This window comes from Gavia stellata, chromosome 17 (genome assembly GCF_030936135.1).
Source record: "Gavia stellata isolate bGavSte3 chromosome 17, bGavSte3.hap2, whole genome shotgun sequence".
Lineage (NCBI taxonomy): Eukaryota > Metazoa > Chordata > Aves > Gaviiformes > Gaviidae > Gavia > Gavia stellata.
This window is the reverse complement of record NC_082610.1, coordinates 21,427,366-21,441,185: the sequence shown is the minus strand read 5'-3', so window position 1 is coordinate 21,441,185 and position 13,820 is coordinate 21,427,366. Positions and strand designations below refer to the sequence as shown.

The 13,820-nt window shown below is 38.3% G+C and overlaps 1 protein-coding gene across 5 annotated transcripts in view; it reads right to left on the bottom strand.

The window, feature by feature from the left end:
- PPP6R3 (protein phosphatase 6 regulatory subunit 3) overlaps positions 1-13,820 on the bottom strand; it is a 68,272-nt gene that overhangs the window by 8,914 nt on the left and 45,538 nt on the right. For 4 of the 5 annotated variants that reach the window (XM_059825971.1, XM_059825972.1, XM_059825973.1 and 1 more), the window contains exons 15-21: positions 10,280-10,377; positions 8,082-8,136; positions 7,225-7,355; positions 4,940-5,058; positions 3,363-3,516; positions 2,082-2,188; positions 970-1,120 (exon numbers count right to left, since the gene is read on the bottom strand). In XM_059825971.1, coding sequence (XP_059681954.1) covers positions 970-1,120; positions 2,082-2,188; positions 3,363-3,516; positions 4,940-5,058; positions 7,225-7,355; positions 8,082-8,136; positions 10,280-10,377 — 815 coding nt within the window. The remainder of the gene's footprint in view (positions 1-969; positions 1,121-2,081; positions 2,189-3,362; positions 3,517-4,939; positions 5,059-7,224; positions 7,356-8,081; positions 8,137-10,279; positions 10,378-13,820) is intronic. The other variant, XM_059825975.1, reaches the window with a different exon arrangement.

Genomic DNA, 13,820 nt, shown 5'->3' with positions numbered 1-13,820 from the left:
TGACACTGGGAAGTTTTTTCTACTGAAATGGACTGGGATATTTTAAGCAACTTCCAAGACATATGGACAATTTATTTTCAATATTTAAAGCTAGAAGCTTCTCATTCTAAAAGAATGAGAAGAGGGTTGCATGCCAAAATGCTATTAGTATGTTCTGATTTGTCAAGACTGGGGGGGGGGGGCAGGGGCAGACACAACACACTCAGCTTCAATTAATAAAGGCAAAATTAGTTTTGCAGGTCAGACTGTTTGTAGCCCCTGTTTCCCTACATAAAGATTTGATACTAAATACAAAACACTTGATCATTAAATTTAAGATCACAAGATCTTAGTAGACAAGATCTCAAGTAGACAAAACAGAAATGTGCTTTATTCCCAATAAAAGGATCACAACATTGATAGGGTTACAATATATGTAATATGGAATATAAGACAGTTATTCCCGAATCAAGCACTTCGGTATCTTCTGACACAAAATTAAGGATTCTGTTCTTCTGGTTATCTACCATCAACAGTGATCACCCCAAATGTCTGATGAGTTACTCTCAAGAGCAGTGCCTAGCTGGCCTTCAACTTCTGTCCTCCATCCTCCTGGATGAGAGGGATGGAATTCCAATCCGAATCTAACAATTCTGTGCCAAATTTAAAAACCTTAGTTTTGGTGTGCAATTAACTGTATGTTAAAATAGTAATTGTACATAAAAAATGCACAATAATGTGCATCAGGGTCAAAAGTTACTGAGACAGTCTTCCACTAATAATCTTCCACTGAAATTAAGACTTGATAAGGAAAGTCATATGTTACAGTAACTAACGGGAAGTAACATTTCAAAACTACTACTATGGAAGAAGGTTTCTAGTTAAAGCCTCAGGAATTATCACTTGCAAAGAACTTTTTGATGACACAGTGTTCCATCAACAGTGCTTATTTTACAAGGGGAGGGGAAGACAATAAATAGGTATTCTCACCTTTTGAAAACAGCTGTTTCAGTTTTAGCATCTACAGTAAGGCTCAGTGTCTCCTTCATGCTGCCGTTCATTACTGTTTCAGTTACCTTGTCTGTGTTTTCTACATCATCCTCTCCATCTGAGCTGGCCTCCATAGCAACACTTCCTGGGGCTAGATATATAGAAGTAATTTAGTACATAGCTGGTTATGTTTCTATTTCATGAGCAAGCATACAAGCCAATATAACCAGAACGATATTTTTGCAGTTTTGTACACTTCTTGAATTCTTCCTTACAGAGAAAGTTACCTTTCTGCAACCCTCACTATACACATATATAGAGTGTAAGTACTTCTTACAGATGGCTTAAGGAAAAGTCACATTCCATCACTACTTTTTTTTTTCCAATTTGCAAGCTACTTAGTGATTTAGAATGATAATGTTTACTGCAACAGGTTTGCCTGAAGACTTCAGCAGGTATAATCCTGTATTATTTTTCTGTACAGTCAAATTCATTACACGAGCCCACACAGTACAAATTTGACAGTAAGTTTCCAAGTACAGAGAAGCCTTTGGAAAGCCCAGTCTCCCGGGACTTCTCATCTGCACTTCTTGTTATGTCTGTTAATAATATATACAAAAAGCTAAATAGCACATGTTTGGCCTTTAACCAGTTCATACATGTAAAAGAATTAGCGCATACATGGTGAGGGTAACTCGGAAAGGAATGAGCAGTAAGGTGAAATCTGAACACATTGAGGCTACTGGCCTACAGCCACATAGGAAGAGACTAGAGGCTACCACTCTTCTCAGGCAGGCATCAGTTCAGCTAACTAAGTGCTGACACAGGTGAGGATTCTCTAACAGAGCACACTTAGCTTCTTTGCAATGCTTTTCTGTTCATGATGCGCAGGCTTTTTAGAGGTAACAGTAACACTGGCTCCTGTTTTAAATAGGAAACTATTTTAAATAGTTCAGAAATTCTTTGACAAGTCATTTTCATTACTTGGCAGAACAGCAGCAGAGCCAGATCAGAGGTTTCTGGAAACGTAAATTTTAAAGTTCAGGGAGATCTTTCTCAGGTAAAACTCTTAAAAATCAATCTGTTTGCATTTCTGAATGCCGCGTACTTACTGTCTAGCTGTGTTGCAAGAGCAGTTACATTTGCACTCAAGGGATCAATTGGGTCTGTGTTTGTTTCCATTTCCACAGGAGAATTACTTCTTAAGGAATCTTTTGAGCTAAATAAAAAAGGTGAAAAAGCTTTAGAAACATTTCTGAATAGCAGAATGAAGTGTTCTTAAAACAGTATTTTCAGTTCTATATCAAAGCTATGAGGCCTAGAACTCTACTGAAACTGAATGACAGCAAGTATTTTTGTACGAGTCTTGGGAAGACAGGTTAAACCGAACTTTAGTAACGGCAAAATCCACCAGAACTGAGCTGACTGAGTATATGTTTGGTGGTGGTTTTAATTTTATTTGGTTTGACTACAAGTAGTAGTGGGCATGTCCCTGGTAAATAAGGCATACAAGTATCACTGGCTCCCTGGAGCATTTCCAACATTTTTAACTTTAATTTTTTAATTTAACTTTTAAATACAGCCTTTGCAACTTGAAAGATGGTTCTCTGCTGAGACTGCCCACGCAACCCTCATCATTCACTACGGAATTGATTTTACTACTTAATCATATATACAGCATAGCTACAAGTTTTTCATTCTGAAGGAACTCAAAAGACAAGATCTGGCCACTTGAAACACTTCTCACCATTTATAGAATAATGTCTTTTCTATCCATTAATGTGGCAACTCCAAGTCTTTATTTTCTAAACCCGTAATTCTGTTAAGAACTTACCTGCCTCAAGTATGAAACAATAAACTGTTTTATGTTGGAAAAATCATACTTTTATATGCAAGCTGTTTAATGCCCAGACAGACAATTGAGAGCCAGATGTACAAAAGGAAGATTCTTCCGATTGGAGAAGGAATCAGTTCTTGACTGCTAGTATTTGGCAACTCAAAATTTAAATCTATATGTTTAGGTACTTACACAGAGGACTTCCGTTATTTTTTGTGTAGAGTTCAAGCCAAGAAAGGAAAGTTTATCTCAGGCATTCTCAAAATAGTGCAGAACTGCCTAACCCAGATATCTCAGCTGCAAAGTCATGTGAGTTTTTTAAAAAAAAAAACAACAAAACCCAAACTAATTTGTTTTATAACATCCATAAAACATAGACATTTTATGACCTTTACATTCAACAGTTCACGTTCAACCCTTCACTGGGTTCAGTCTACACTAAAAAAATAAAAACCAACACAGGCTTGGGTAGTGATGGACACCCCAAAGAAGCCAAACGGCAGCTGCCATTACATTTAGTAGTGAAGAACCTGCCCTGAATCGCTAACGTGCATACCTCAAAGAGGATGTGAACTCTGAAAAGGAAGCCCAGCCAGTTTCTTTTGCTGGCATAGGTTCTTCTGTACTCCACACATCAGACCCAACGGAATCCAGATTGGCACCATGTGCAGTCTCCATAGGTACATCAAAGTTAGCTGACCAGTTTGGTGCTGAAAAACCATCAACACGTTCATTAGGAACAATTTTAAATAAAGAACATGAGTGCACATATGCCTAACGCACTGATTCTCTATAAGTACATTCCAAAAAGAGCAGCAAAATTCATTTAAAGCACATGCAGAAGAATCCTCTATATACTGCTAAAAAACAAATGCATTCCCTAAAAGGGAAATTCTGCTAGTATAGCAGAATTTTAAAAACAGTAACTCAAAGTATTCTGCTAAAAATCGATATAGCTTATCTGAAGAACCAAAACAATAAACCATACTAGATCACAAGTATAATCCCACTTTATTCTTTAAACTAACATCAACATTTGTTACATTTCAAAACTAGTTTCTATAATAAAAAAATAATCTTAAGAGTTTTCATCCCTTTTTCAGTTTCCTATGCACATTTTCCCAAACATAGAAAATGAGCATATCAACTTTGGAACAGGACAATCTCTAAATAATTTCTCATGCACTAACACCACTAAGTTTCAGAAAAGTTTAAGGCTTTTTACAACTTAAAATATTTATTGGGTTTTTAAGTTTTGGAGCAACTGTGACATAACAGCATCTAATTTAGGATAGGTAAATTCAAAATACTTCACCTACCCAAGGGAAACATGTTTTTCATTAACACTTACATACAAAAAAACAGGCTGAAAAGGAAGCTCTGACTAGCAATTAGAAATTCCAACCCAGGCAGATATGGGAGGAGACCCACATGGATCAAAACTTGTTTGACACACAGATGCCAACGACACCAATCTGACAAAAGAAAAGAAAACCCTTAACTTTTCCTTCTATTTTAATTTAATTCCTTACAGTCTAGATAAACACAGGGTTTTTACCTACAGATATTGCCAATTTAACTAAAGCTGCTTTAGTCTACTGTGACTTGAACGTGAAAACTTTTAAACCAATTACATCAGTTAAGTTTCCACATAAGAGTCTACTGATGCGCATCTTTCATTCACACATGAAACCAGACCAACGCAAATTCACTTGGCTTCTGTAGGAAGTCTTTTAAAAGAGCATTGTTAGATGAAAAGTTGGTCTGAAAGGCTTCCAGTAAAAATAACCATATTTTAGGTTTGGAGATTAACAACCTATTAGTTTTGCAGGCATTCAAGATGTATAAATGATTACATTTCATCCTTCCCTTTCTGATTGCTCCTTTTTTTCCCCTCTTGAAAAGTAGAAACACAAATTTTAGAGAGACTTAAGTAAACTTGACTCAAGACAGGTACAGAATTCAAACTTCCCAACTTTGCATGGTTTTTTGCAAGCAGTCTTTATAGTGGGAAAAACTACTTTATTAAGCTAGTTAGAATAAAAACAGGAAACAAGAAAACTCTTACAAAACAAGACTGCTAGATCTAACACTTTCCTATAACTCAAAGCAGCTGGGAGAAAAGCTACGTACGTTCACTTAAGTCTACTTCCATTTTGTCCTCCGTATTGGTGTGCGATTCAAACAAGTCTTGCTTTGTTCCGTCCTCTTCTTCAGAATCTGTACTTTCTTCACTGTCTGTACTGCCCGAACTTAAAATAAAAAGAGATAGTTTACATTCTGTGTTTAGTATCAGACCCTGGGCACAATGAAATACTGGAGAGTTTCAGGCTAAAGAGAAGTACAACAGCTATCATTTCTGTTAGATTATCACAGAATCATTTAGGTTGGAAGAGACCTTTAAGATCTTCAAGTCCCAATGTTAACCTAACACTGCTACGTTCACCACTAAGCCATGTCCCTGAGCACCTCATCCACATGTCTTTTAAATACCTCCAGGGATGGTGACTCCACCACCTCCCTGGGCAGCCTCTTCCAAAGCTTCACCACTCTCTCAGGAAAGAGGTTTTTCCTAATATCCGGCCTAAACCTCCCCTGGCACAACTTGAGGCCATTTCCTCTTGTCCTATCACTTGTCACTTGGGAGAAGAGACCAACACCCACCTCCCCACAACCCCCTTTCAGGTAGTTGGAGAGAGCGATGAGGTCTCCCCTCAGCCTCCTCTTCTCCAGACTGAACAACCCCAGCTCCCTCAGCCCCTCCTCATCAGACTTGTGCTCCAGACCCCTCACCAGCTTCGTCGCCCTTCTCTGGACACGCTCCAGCACCTCAATGTCCTTCTTGGAGTGAGGGGCCCAACACTGAACACAGCATTCGAGGTGCGGCCTCACCAGAGCCGAGTACAGGGGCACGATCACCTCCCTGCTCCTGCTGCCACACTGTTTCTGATACAGGCCAGGATGCCGTTGGCCTTCTTGGCCACCTGGGCACACTGCCGGCTCATCTTCAGCCGCCTGTCGACCAACACCCGCAGGCCCTTTTCCGCCGGGCAGCTTTCCAGCCACTCGTCCCCAAGCCTGTAGCGTTGCACGGGGTTGTTGTGACACAAGTGTAGGACCTGACACTTGGCCTCATTGAACCACATACAATTGGCCTGGGCCCATCGATCCAGCCTGTCCAGATCCCTTTGCAAAGCCTTCCCACCCTCGAGCAGACCAACACTCCCGCCCAACTTCGTGTTGTCTGCAAACTTACTGAGGGTGCACTCGAGCCCCTCGTCCAGATCATTGATAAAGGTATTAAACAGAACTGGCCCCAATACTGAACCCTGGGGAACACCACTTGTGACTGGTAAAATTTGTTAGCTGTTAGTGTTCCCCTCATTTCTCTCTCAAAAACCCCAAGGTTTAAGGTTTTTCACTTGATCGTGTAAAGATCACATGATCTTGCAAATAGGAGAAAAAAAGATAAAGACAAGGATTAGTTTTACTCCTGCCATGCAAAATGAAGCAGAAAAGGAAAGTAAGGAATCAGATGTGTATACAGAGATTGTTGGTCTATTTGGTCTCTTCACACTAAACAGAAGCACTGAAATATAAAACTCTCTTCAATACTTGATTTATTCTAAGATCTAACAACAAACCTAACAAATCTGTTTTAAAATCTCCTCAACTGTATTCCAGTCCATCCTCTTTAACTACTTACTACTTTAAACCCTATAGGCATCTCTCCCTTCCTGGTGAGCACAACTAACACAAAAAGCAAGGTAATGCAAGAAGGTAAGGATGTCACTGGAACACATCACATTAAATAACCACCCCACCATCAGACAAAATTGATTTTGTACAGACAGTATTAGCAATGTGCATTTTGAAGGTGGCAAGGGAAGAAGAGATCAGGTTTGTGACTCAAGCCACAAGAAGGTCAGAAAAGCCAAGACTACCCTGGGACAAAATTCAGTAGATATCAAGGGAGGCTGCACAGCCCTGAGTTTTGGGGACCAGATGCTCTTTCCCCTCAATGCAGCTTCCTATGCAGTTTTGTCCACAACCACACTGGTACTGCAGAGACAACAGCAAGGTCTACAGAGGCGTGGAGCTGAACTCCCTTGTCCAAGGCAAGAGTGGCTGAGCAGGTATAAAAGCAGAGGGAAAGAATAAGCAGCAGGAAAAAAAAAAAAACAAGCTACAAAAGCTGAAGTGCAGGAAAAGCCGAGTAGGCAGGGCAGCTGTTGCCATCTTCTGCAAATTGTGGCTGGAAGACAGACACTAGAGCCATCCCTCTCCTCATTTCTCGACAGAATGGAAATTGCTAGTTATGCTGGGCAGCCTGTGCTAATAGTCAGCCTGAATCAAAAGACATGCTCAGTATTGAGGGCTCACTATACTGCTATTTGGATCAAAATCACATTTCGTACCTGGAACGCCTCTGGGACTCTGGTGTAAATGCAATATGTTTTTCTTCCCAAATGTCGTCTTCATCAGAGCCACCATCATCAAATTGCTGTATCCGCTCCTTACAGCATGCCTCAAACAAGGCTATATTGCCCTAAATACAACAAAAGTATAAAATCTGTATGTATGATTAATCATTCTTCTTACATTAGTGGATTTTTGGAATATATGATTATTCTCTGAAGAGAATCTTAAACCAGTGGGGAAAAAAAAAAAAACATTTCTCTAAAAGCAGCAGAAAACCAGAATGTTTTAACAACTTAAAGCTTGCTGAGAAAATATTCAGTGGTGCTTGTTTTACTCAGCTACTAACAAGTTGAGTGGACCGTCAAAGAACAGCCAGGAGTTTCCATCATGTTTAAGAATGGCATGCAGGAATAACATTGAAGAGCTTTTCAGCTAACCAGACCACCAAGTATTCCAGCTGTTTTGTGTAGTGGGGTTCATTTCAGCTCAACTGACAAATAATATCTAGGGTTAAAGTCTCTGTCCTTACTTTCCTGTCACCACAATCTCACTGGAAGAGTGAAATAGCTTCTACCCATAAAACACAAGCATGCAAGAGGTACAAATCAGAGCCAAGCCTGTTCTTGAACCTGGCCATACAAATTAAAAGCAATTCTGTTTAATACTGATCACAAAGACCAACAATAGTGTCTTCCAATTAGAAAATCTCATGATACAGGAACAAGGTAGTGTAGTTATTTTCCTAAGATTGCACACCAAAAGAGTAAATATAACAGACACCACCAAAACACTGAGGTCACACCGAAGTTTAAAAGACAGTAATTTTCCTGACAGTACAGGAACACATACTTACACTTTCATTCGTATTGAGGGTGAAGTTGATGTCTGAGACCCGATCAAAAGAAACACTACAAAAAAGCAGATGTACGCAATAAAACAAGATGTTGTATTATAACATGAAGAAATTTCTTTTCTTTTAGGTTTCTTGTTTTCCAATAATCTAAAAATATAAGATTAAAGACAAAGTCGTTTCCAACATAAAACAGTCACATTCCACATTGAGGAGGCCTAGTATTCATGTGATTTTTCCAACTGTGAAATATTTTAAACAAAAATACAAAACAATGTTATCTCTACCCTATAGTTAGCTGTGAAGATACAAGCAGTCTAACCAAGCATAACTGAAATGATATACACAAATCTCAAATACTGTACTGTTATGCACTGGAAAAAAAGTAGGCCTAAAGAATGCCTAATCTGACTATGGTCTACCACAATACAGCTCAAAAACCTGCAAAGATCTGGGTTAGCAGTTGTTACACCTTCTAACTGATTTCACTACTCTACAGAAGGACCTTCTCAACAGGAAGAGAGAAAATGAAACATGTAGTATCAACTTCTGTTTCCTAAAGAAAAAAAATTAATCTCTTTTTTTAAAACCAATCACTGAAGTTTTTTTTCCAAACCAAACACTAAATATTAGGCTTTACACATCTTCACATATTAAGCTATCGAGCAGTTTCACTAAAGTAATTACAAACATGTCTAAAGACTAAAAATAGCATTAGGCAAACTAAATCTCTAGGGAAAGCAAAAAGAAACAGAGGACGAAAAGATGGGAAATACTACCAGACTTTCAGAAGAGTTAATATATTCTTTCTCTAGCCACATACAGCAGTGCATTCAGCAGAGCACGTACTACTCTTCCTCTAATCCTCCCTGCATTACAAAGTAGGGAACAAGGTAAGTGGTCTAAAGGAACCTAAGTTTTAAATGTGACTGAAATACTGTACAAGTTACCATCTGAATTACTGTACAACAGTAAGCAGGTAATTTAAGCTGTAATTGATTCTTGCCCAAAAGGTATAACTTTAAACTAACATTATCTACAGCTTAATTCAACTCATGAGTACATCATTAGTACACCTACCACAAATCTCAAGAGATCTGCTTACACAGGTAGTCATCTTCTGTCCACCGAGACCATATACTACCAGAGGCATGATCTTAAAGCAATTCCAACTCCTATCCTTGCCAAAATCCACTTGCTTCTAACAAAGTTAAAGAGTATCCCGAGTTGCTTCCTCTCCCATCATGTCTTAATCTATAATCTCAGCAGATTATGTGGTGTAAAAAGGCAGCAACACTTCTTAAATGCCATGTGCAAGCTTCAGTCAACCATTACTTACTAAACATGTCTTACAGAAGAGCACGGAGACATTTTATTGTGTTTTACCCTTCTAGAAACCATCTTCAAGTAATGCTTTTTACTCTTATCTGCATGTTCTTGCATGGCAAGCCATGAATTCTTACCAAAAAAAAAAAAATCAAGATCAACTCCATTTTCAGCAAGAGCCCCCATTCTTTCCCTTTCCCATTATGGCATCAGTTTACTTAGAACTGAAGAAAGAGATCAGTTTGTGTGGGGTGTTTTTGTTGTGGTTTGGTTTTGGTTCTTTTTACCTGACCAAGATTGTTCTCATCTCCTCATCACTTACCCTATTTGTAGAAACAAGTCTTAACTGCCTTGACCTCAAAAACAAAGGTAGATTTACGATGCCCTTCCTTACTGTCCCCTACAGAAAAGTACACTCACAGACGTGTTGTTCCTGTCATCTTTTCCAGGAAAACTTAAAAGTAGAGCTATTCATCTGGTCTGGTACATAGAATCAGCAGGGGGGGAAGAAAAAAAAAAAAAAATCACTTTGAGGCACAGAGGAAGTGAAAGTGCCCCCAACAATGCCATGTCATTGGACAGACATAGCTTTCAAAAGCAGAGTTATAATTTAGTTAGTTATGCACAAGCACTGTGTTCTCATGTTGGCACAACCAGGACATTAGGAATGGAAGATAAGCTGTTGCTTTCCTCTGTAAACTGTTCAGGAAGGCTTCTACCAATGAACACAGATAGTACAAAAAGACAAGACTGATTGGCAACTGCCTCACATCAGTAAAGGCTTGTATTTATCATCAGCAAAACCACAGCCAAATACACAGTAAGAGAGGAAATTCCCGAGACTATAGTCAAAGCCAGTATAACGTTATACTCACTTGCCGATGTCATCTTGATCAGCAAACTTCTCATCGTTGAAGCCAAACTGGTCAATAAAATTGGACGTCATTTGTTGCATCTGATAATCAGAAAAGGCCTGGCAACCCCAGGACCAACGACAGTGATATAATGATTCTAATAATACTCTAAATCCTATTTGCCCATTTTGCTCCAAAGAAATAAAAGTCTCTCTAATCTAAACATAAAGAACAGGAAAAGGATTTGTCTTAACCTTTGAATTTTAAATGGTAACACTGACTACACACCTACTTACATTTACTGACTTGAAAGCTAGTCTAATAGCAGCTCTCAATAAGAAAGTTAAATCTCTGGTTTAACCATGCATTAATCAGCACCTTTCCAAATGCACCCCAAAGAAACAGTGAAACAACACAGTATACTAGATAAAAGAAAAAGCTGTCTTTGTTCAAAATAACATGAAGTTATAAGTGGCAAGAACCAGAAAAGTACATTATATATAGATACTAAAGCACAGTTGATATTTCTAGTGATAACTACATGATAAAAATGCAGTCTCAGGCACACGCACCAGCAGCGTCTATTCAACATCTACAAGGAGGAAACTATTGAACATTTTACACCTCAATGCACTGTCACTGATTCAGCTGTGCTTTTTTTTTTTTAATAAAGATGTCGGTATCAACTGCCAGCAGATGGGTATATACACATTAAGGTACACATGGGCATTTTCTCCCATCCATAACAATAGCTTTTGTCCCTTATTTCCCAGATTTATAATTAAATTATCACACATTCTCTAGGGAGTTTTAATAGCATTGTTTCCACATGTAATGTCAGACAGTGCTAAGATATTCTAGGAAATACAGCTGTCACATCAACTCTCTTGGTTTCTCGCCCAGGTAGCTAAAGGGACACAGTACACAGACAAAACCTCTGAAGAAGGTGGTAAAGCTGAACAAAGTGAATACGGAAAGAAAACAAGGGAACAGTCAAAAAATCAAGTTTGGATTAAGGCATTATGAAAACCAGAGGAAAAAGATAGGAGAAATAGAAGGATGATGTAATACAGCAAGACACTATCAGGGCTGGGAGTGGGTCTGAAACCCTCATGACTGGTAGGGTCACTATGCTAAGCCATGCCAAAGCAAGAACTCTTTTACATTTTGATCCTAAATTTTAAAATCTGATAGTTAGTTCTGAAAAACTTCAGGATTCGATACTAACACAATTAGTATATCAACATTACAGAGACAGACAATCTATTACTGACTGTCCTTCCTATAAAATAATTACTTTGCTTTACGCTGGTTACTGAGCTCTCCTTTCCTGTAAAGTATTTTCACTATTATGGGTATTAAAAAGCACATGTCACTGAAAGACATTAGTGAATTACCTCCATGGGAAGAATAAAAAAAGTAGTTAAACAAACTTGTTCTGTTTTACAAAAGGTGCAACCATTAAGAACACCACTCACCAGGATAAACAGAAAATTAAGACATGAGCTTTATGAGATCAGCTAGTTATGAAACTAGCATGAAATCTTATCACTACATCAAAATTGCCTACAACAAGTATATAAAGTGCAGTTATAAACGGCTAGCATATCTCAGACCCTAGACAGTTCTATTCCATTCTCTAATATATTTTCAGTCTGCTTAAAAGAGAAAAAGTGGTACTAAGCTGGTGGAGAACAGAACAAGAATGCTTTCCTGGAGTACAAGTTTCCAGAGCCACAGCAAGACAGCACATTAAACACTGCGGGCACAAGAAACCTTACAACCCAGAACTAGGTGACAGAATGCTTTTTCAAAGATGTCAGTTTTGAAGTGTTATTCAGAAATTTACATAAAAAGTGTTTCTGAGAAAAAGCGCAGGAGGGGGGAAAGAAACCTTCCCTTCTGGAACAAAGGGTCTTCATTAGAAGAAAACAGTATCGAACTAGATTTGGATGCCAGAAGAAAGAAGTCATAGCAAATGTAATTCTGCACAGACAGAAGTTAAATTTGACAAAAATATACCAACAATGAATAGGTTCCTCAGTATTTTCCTCCCTTATCCGATTCCTAATGGGTCCCACTTGAATTTTGGAAATTTACCTCCTGTTTCCTCCTTTAACTGTTTGTCTAGAATTGGGTCCTCTAGCTGAAGCCAGAGATGCCTTTATGAACAAATTTGTGCAGCTGGAGAATGCTTTAAAAGTAATTTCAATGCATTTCCCATCAGTGATTTATCTTGCCTAGTACCATGCTTTCCTCACAAGACCACTTTAGAAAGTATATTTCACTAGCTTAGCAAAAAAAAAAAATTAAGAAAATGCTTACAAACTTGTAAGAAACAGCCCTTGGACCATCTGCATTTCTTCACATTAACTACCTGGAACTGCTGGGATTGCCTAGGCACAGCAGGTCGCTAAGGGGATGCATGAAAAGCGCAGAGGTATTTAAAGATTTTATTTTCTCACTAGAGCTGCTACAGACAGCACCCAACTGATCACGTTTGTATTCAGGTGCACCTTACGTGCACAAAATCACTGGATCAGATAAAAAAGCATCAGATTCTTAAAACTTGACCCACCACCCACAATTCAACCTTAGATAAGCAACTACTTTTAATAAAAACTATAGAAGATGCATAGAGTACCAAAGCCAGTCTTAGACTAGGTAGTTACTACATAGCTGTTCGTATGAGCTGAAAGATTTTGGTTAATAACCCAGATAAGTAATGTGTTCCGTATAAGGGATTTATCGGCAGTCTTGTGCCAGACAGTTCCTACTCTTCCACCACCAGCGAAAGAATTGAAAGAGATGCATATTGCAGATAGGACAGTACTATTACAGAAATGCTGTCATTCTTCATCAAAATGGCACCAACCTTCTCCATAGCAAAAATACTCTAATACCATAACCATATTAAACACTGTATTCGTTATCAATTTGTCAGCTATGAAAGCATTAAAACTTCAAGGTGGACACAGCTTTGACTTAAGCTTTCAGTCTGGTTGATCTGAAAATTCCCTAGGCATTCTCAAATGTTTTTTCATTAAAAAGATAAGTAATTATCTTTGAAACACTAACAAATGAGCTGTCAAAAGCATATACTGAATTTAAAAATAAGTGATCAAGTTCATTGGAAATTTAGTTCAGGAAAATTTGGCTATGTACACTTGCCAGGTATCAAGGGTCTATAAAGCTAAAAACATTCGAGCTGCTCCATACACCTGTCACAGGAGCATACTTAACTCTTCATTTATATTGCTGTGACAGCTGCAGAGTTCGACATTTTGCCAAGAATTAAAAGCATGTAACAAATAGCCAATCCTCCTTGTTTCCTCATCAAAATAAGGGTCAACATTTAAAAAAATGTATTAGCAAAACCAAACAGAAACCCGTATTTGCTTTCATAGCAATTCACACTAGCCAGAAAACACAATTAGAAGCCACCGTTTCAAACTTCTACATCTAGTAAGAACTAAAGTTAACGAGAAACTGGGTTCAACTTAGCCAGACAGCTGGCATATAAAATGTGTTCTTAGGCATAATGAGTAGAGATCTGCATATA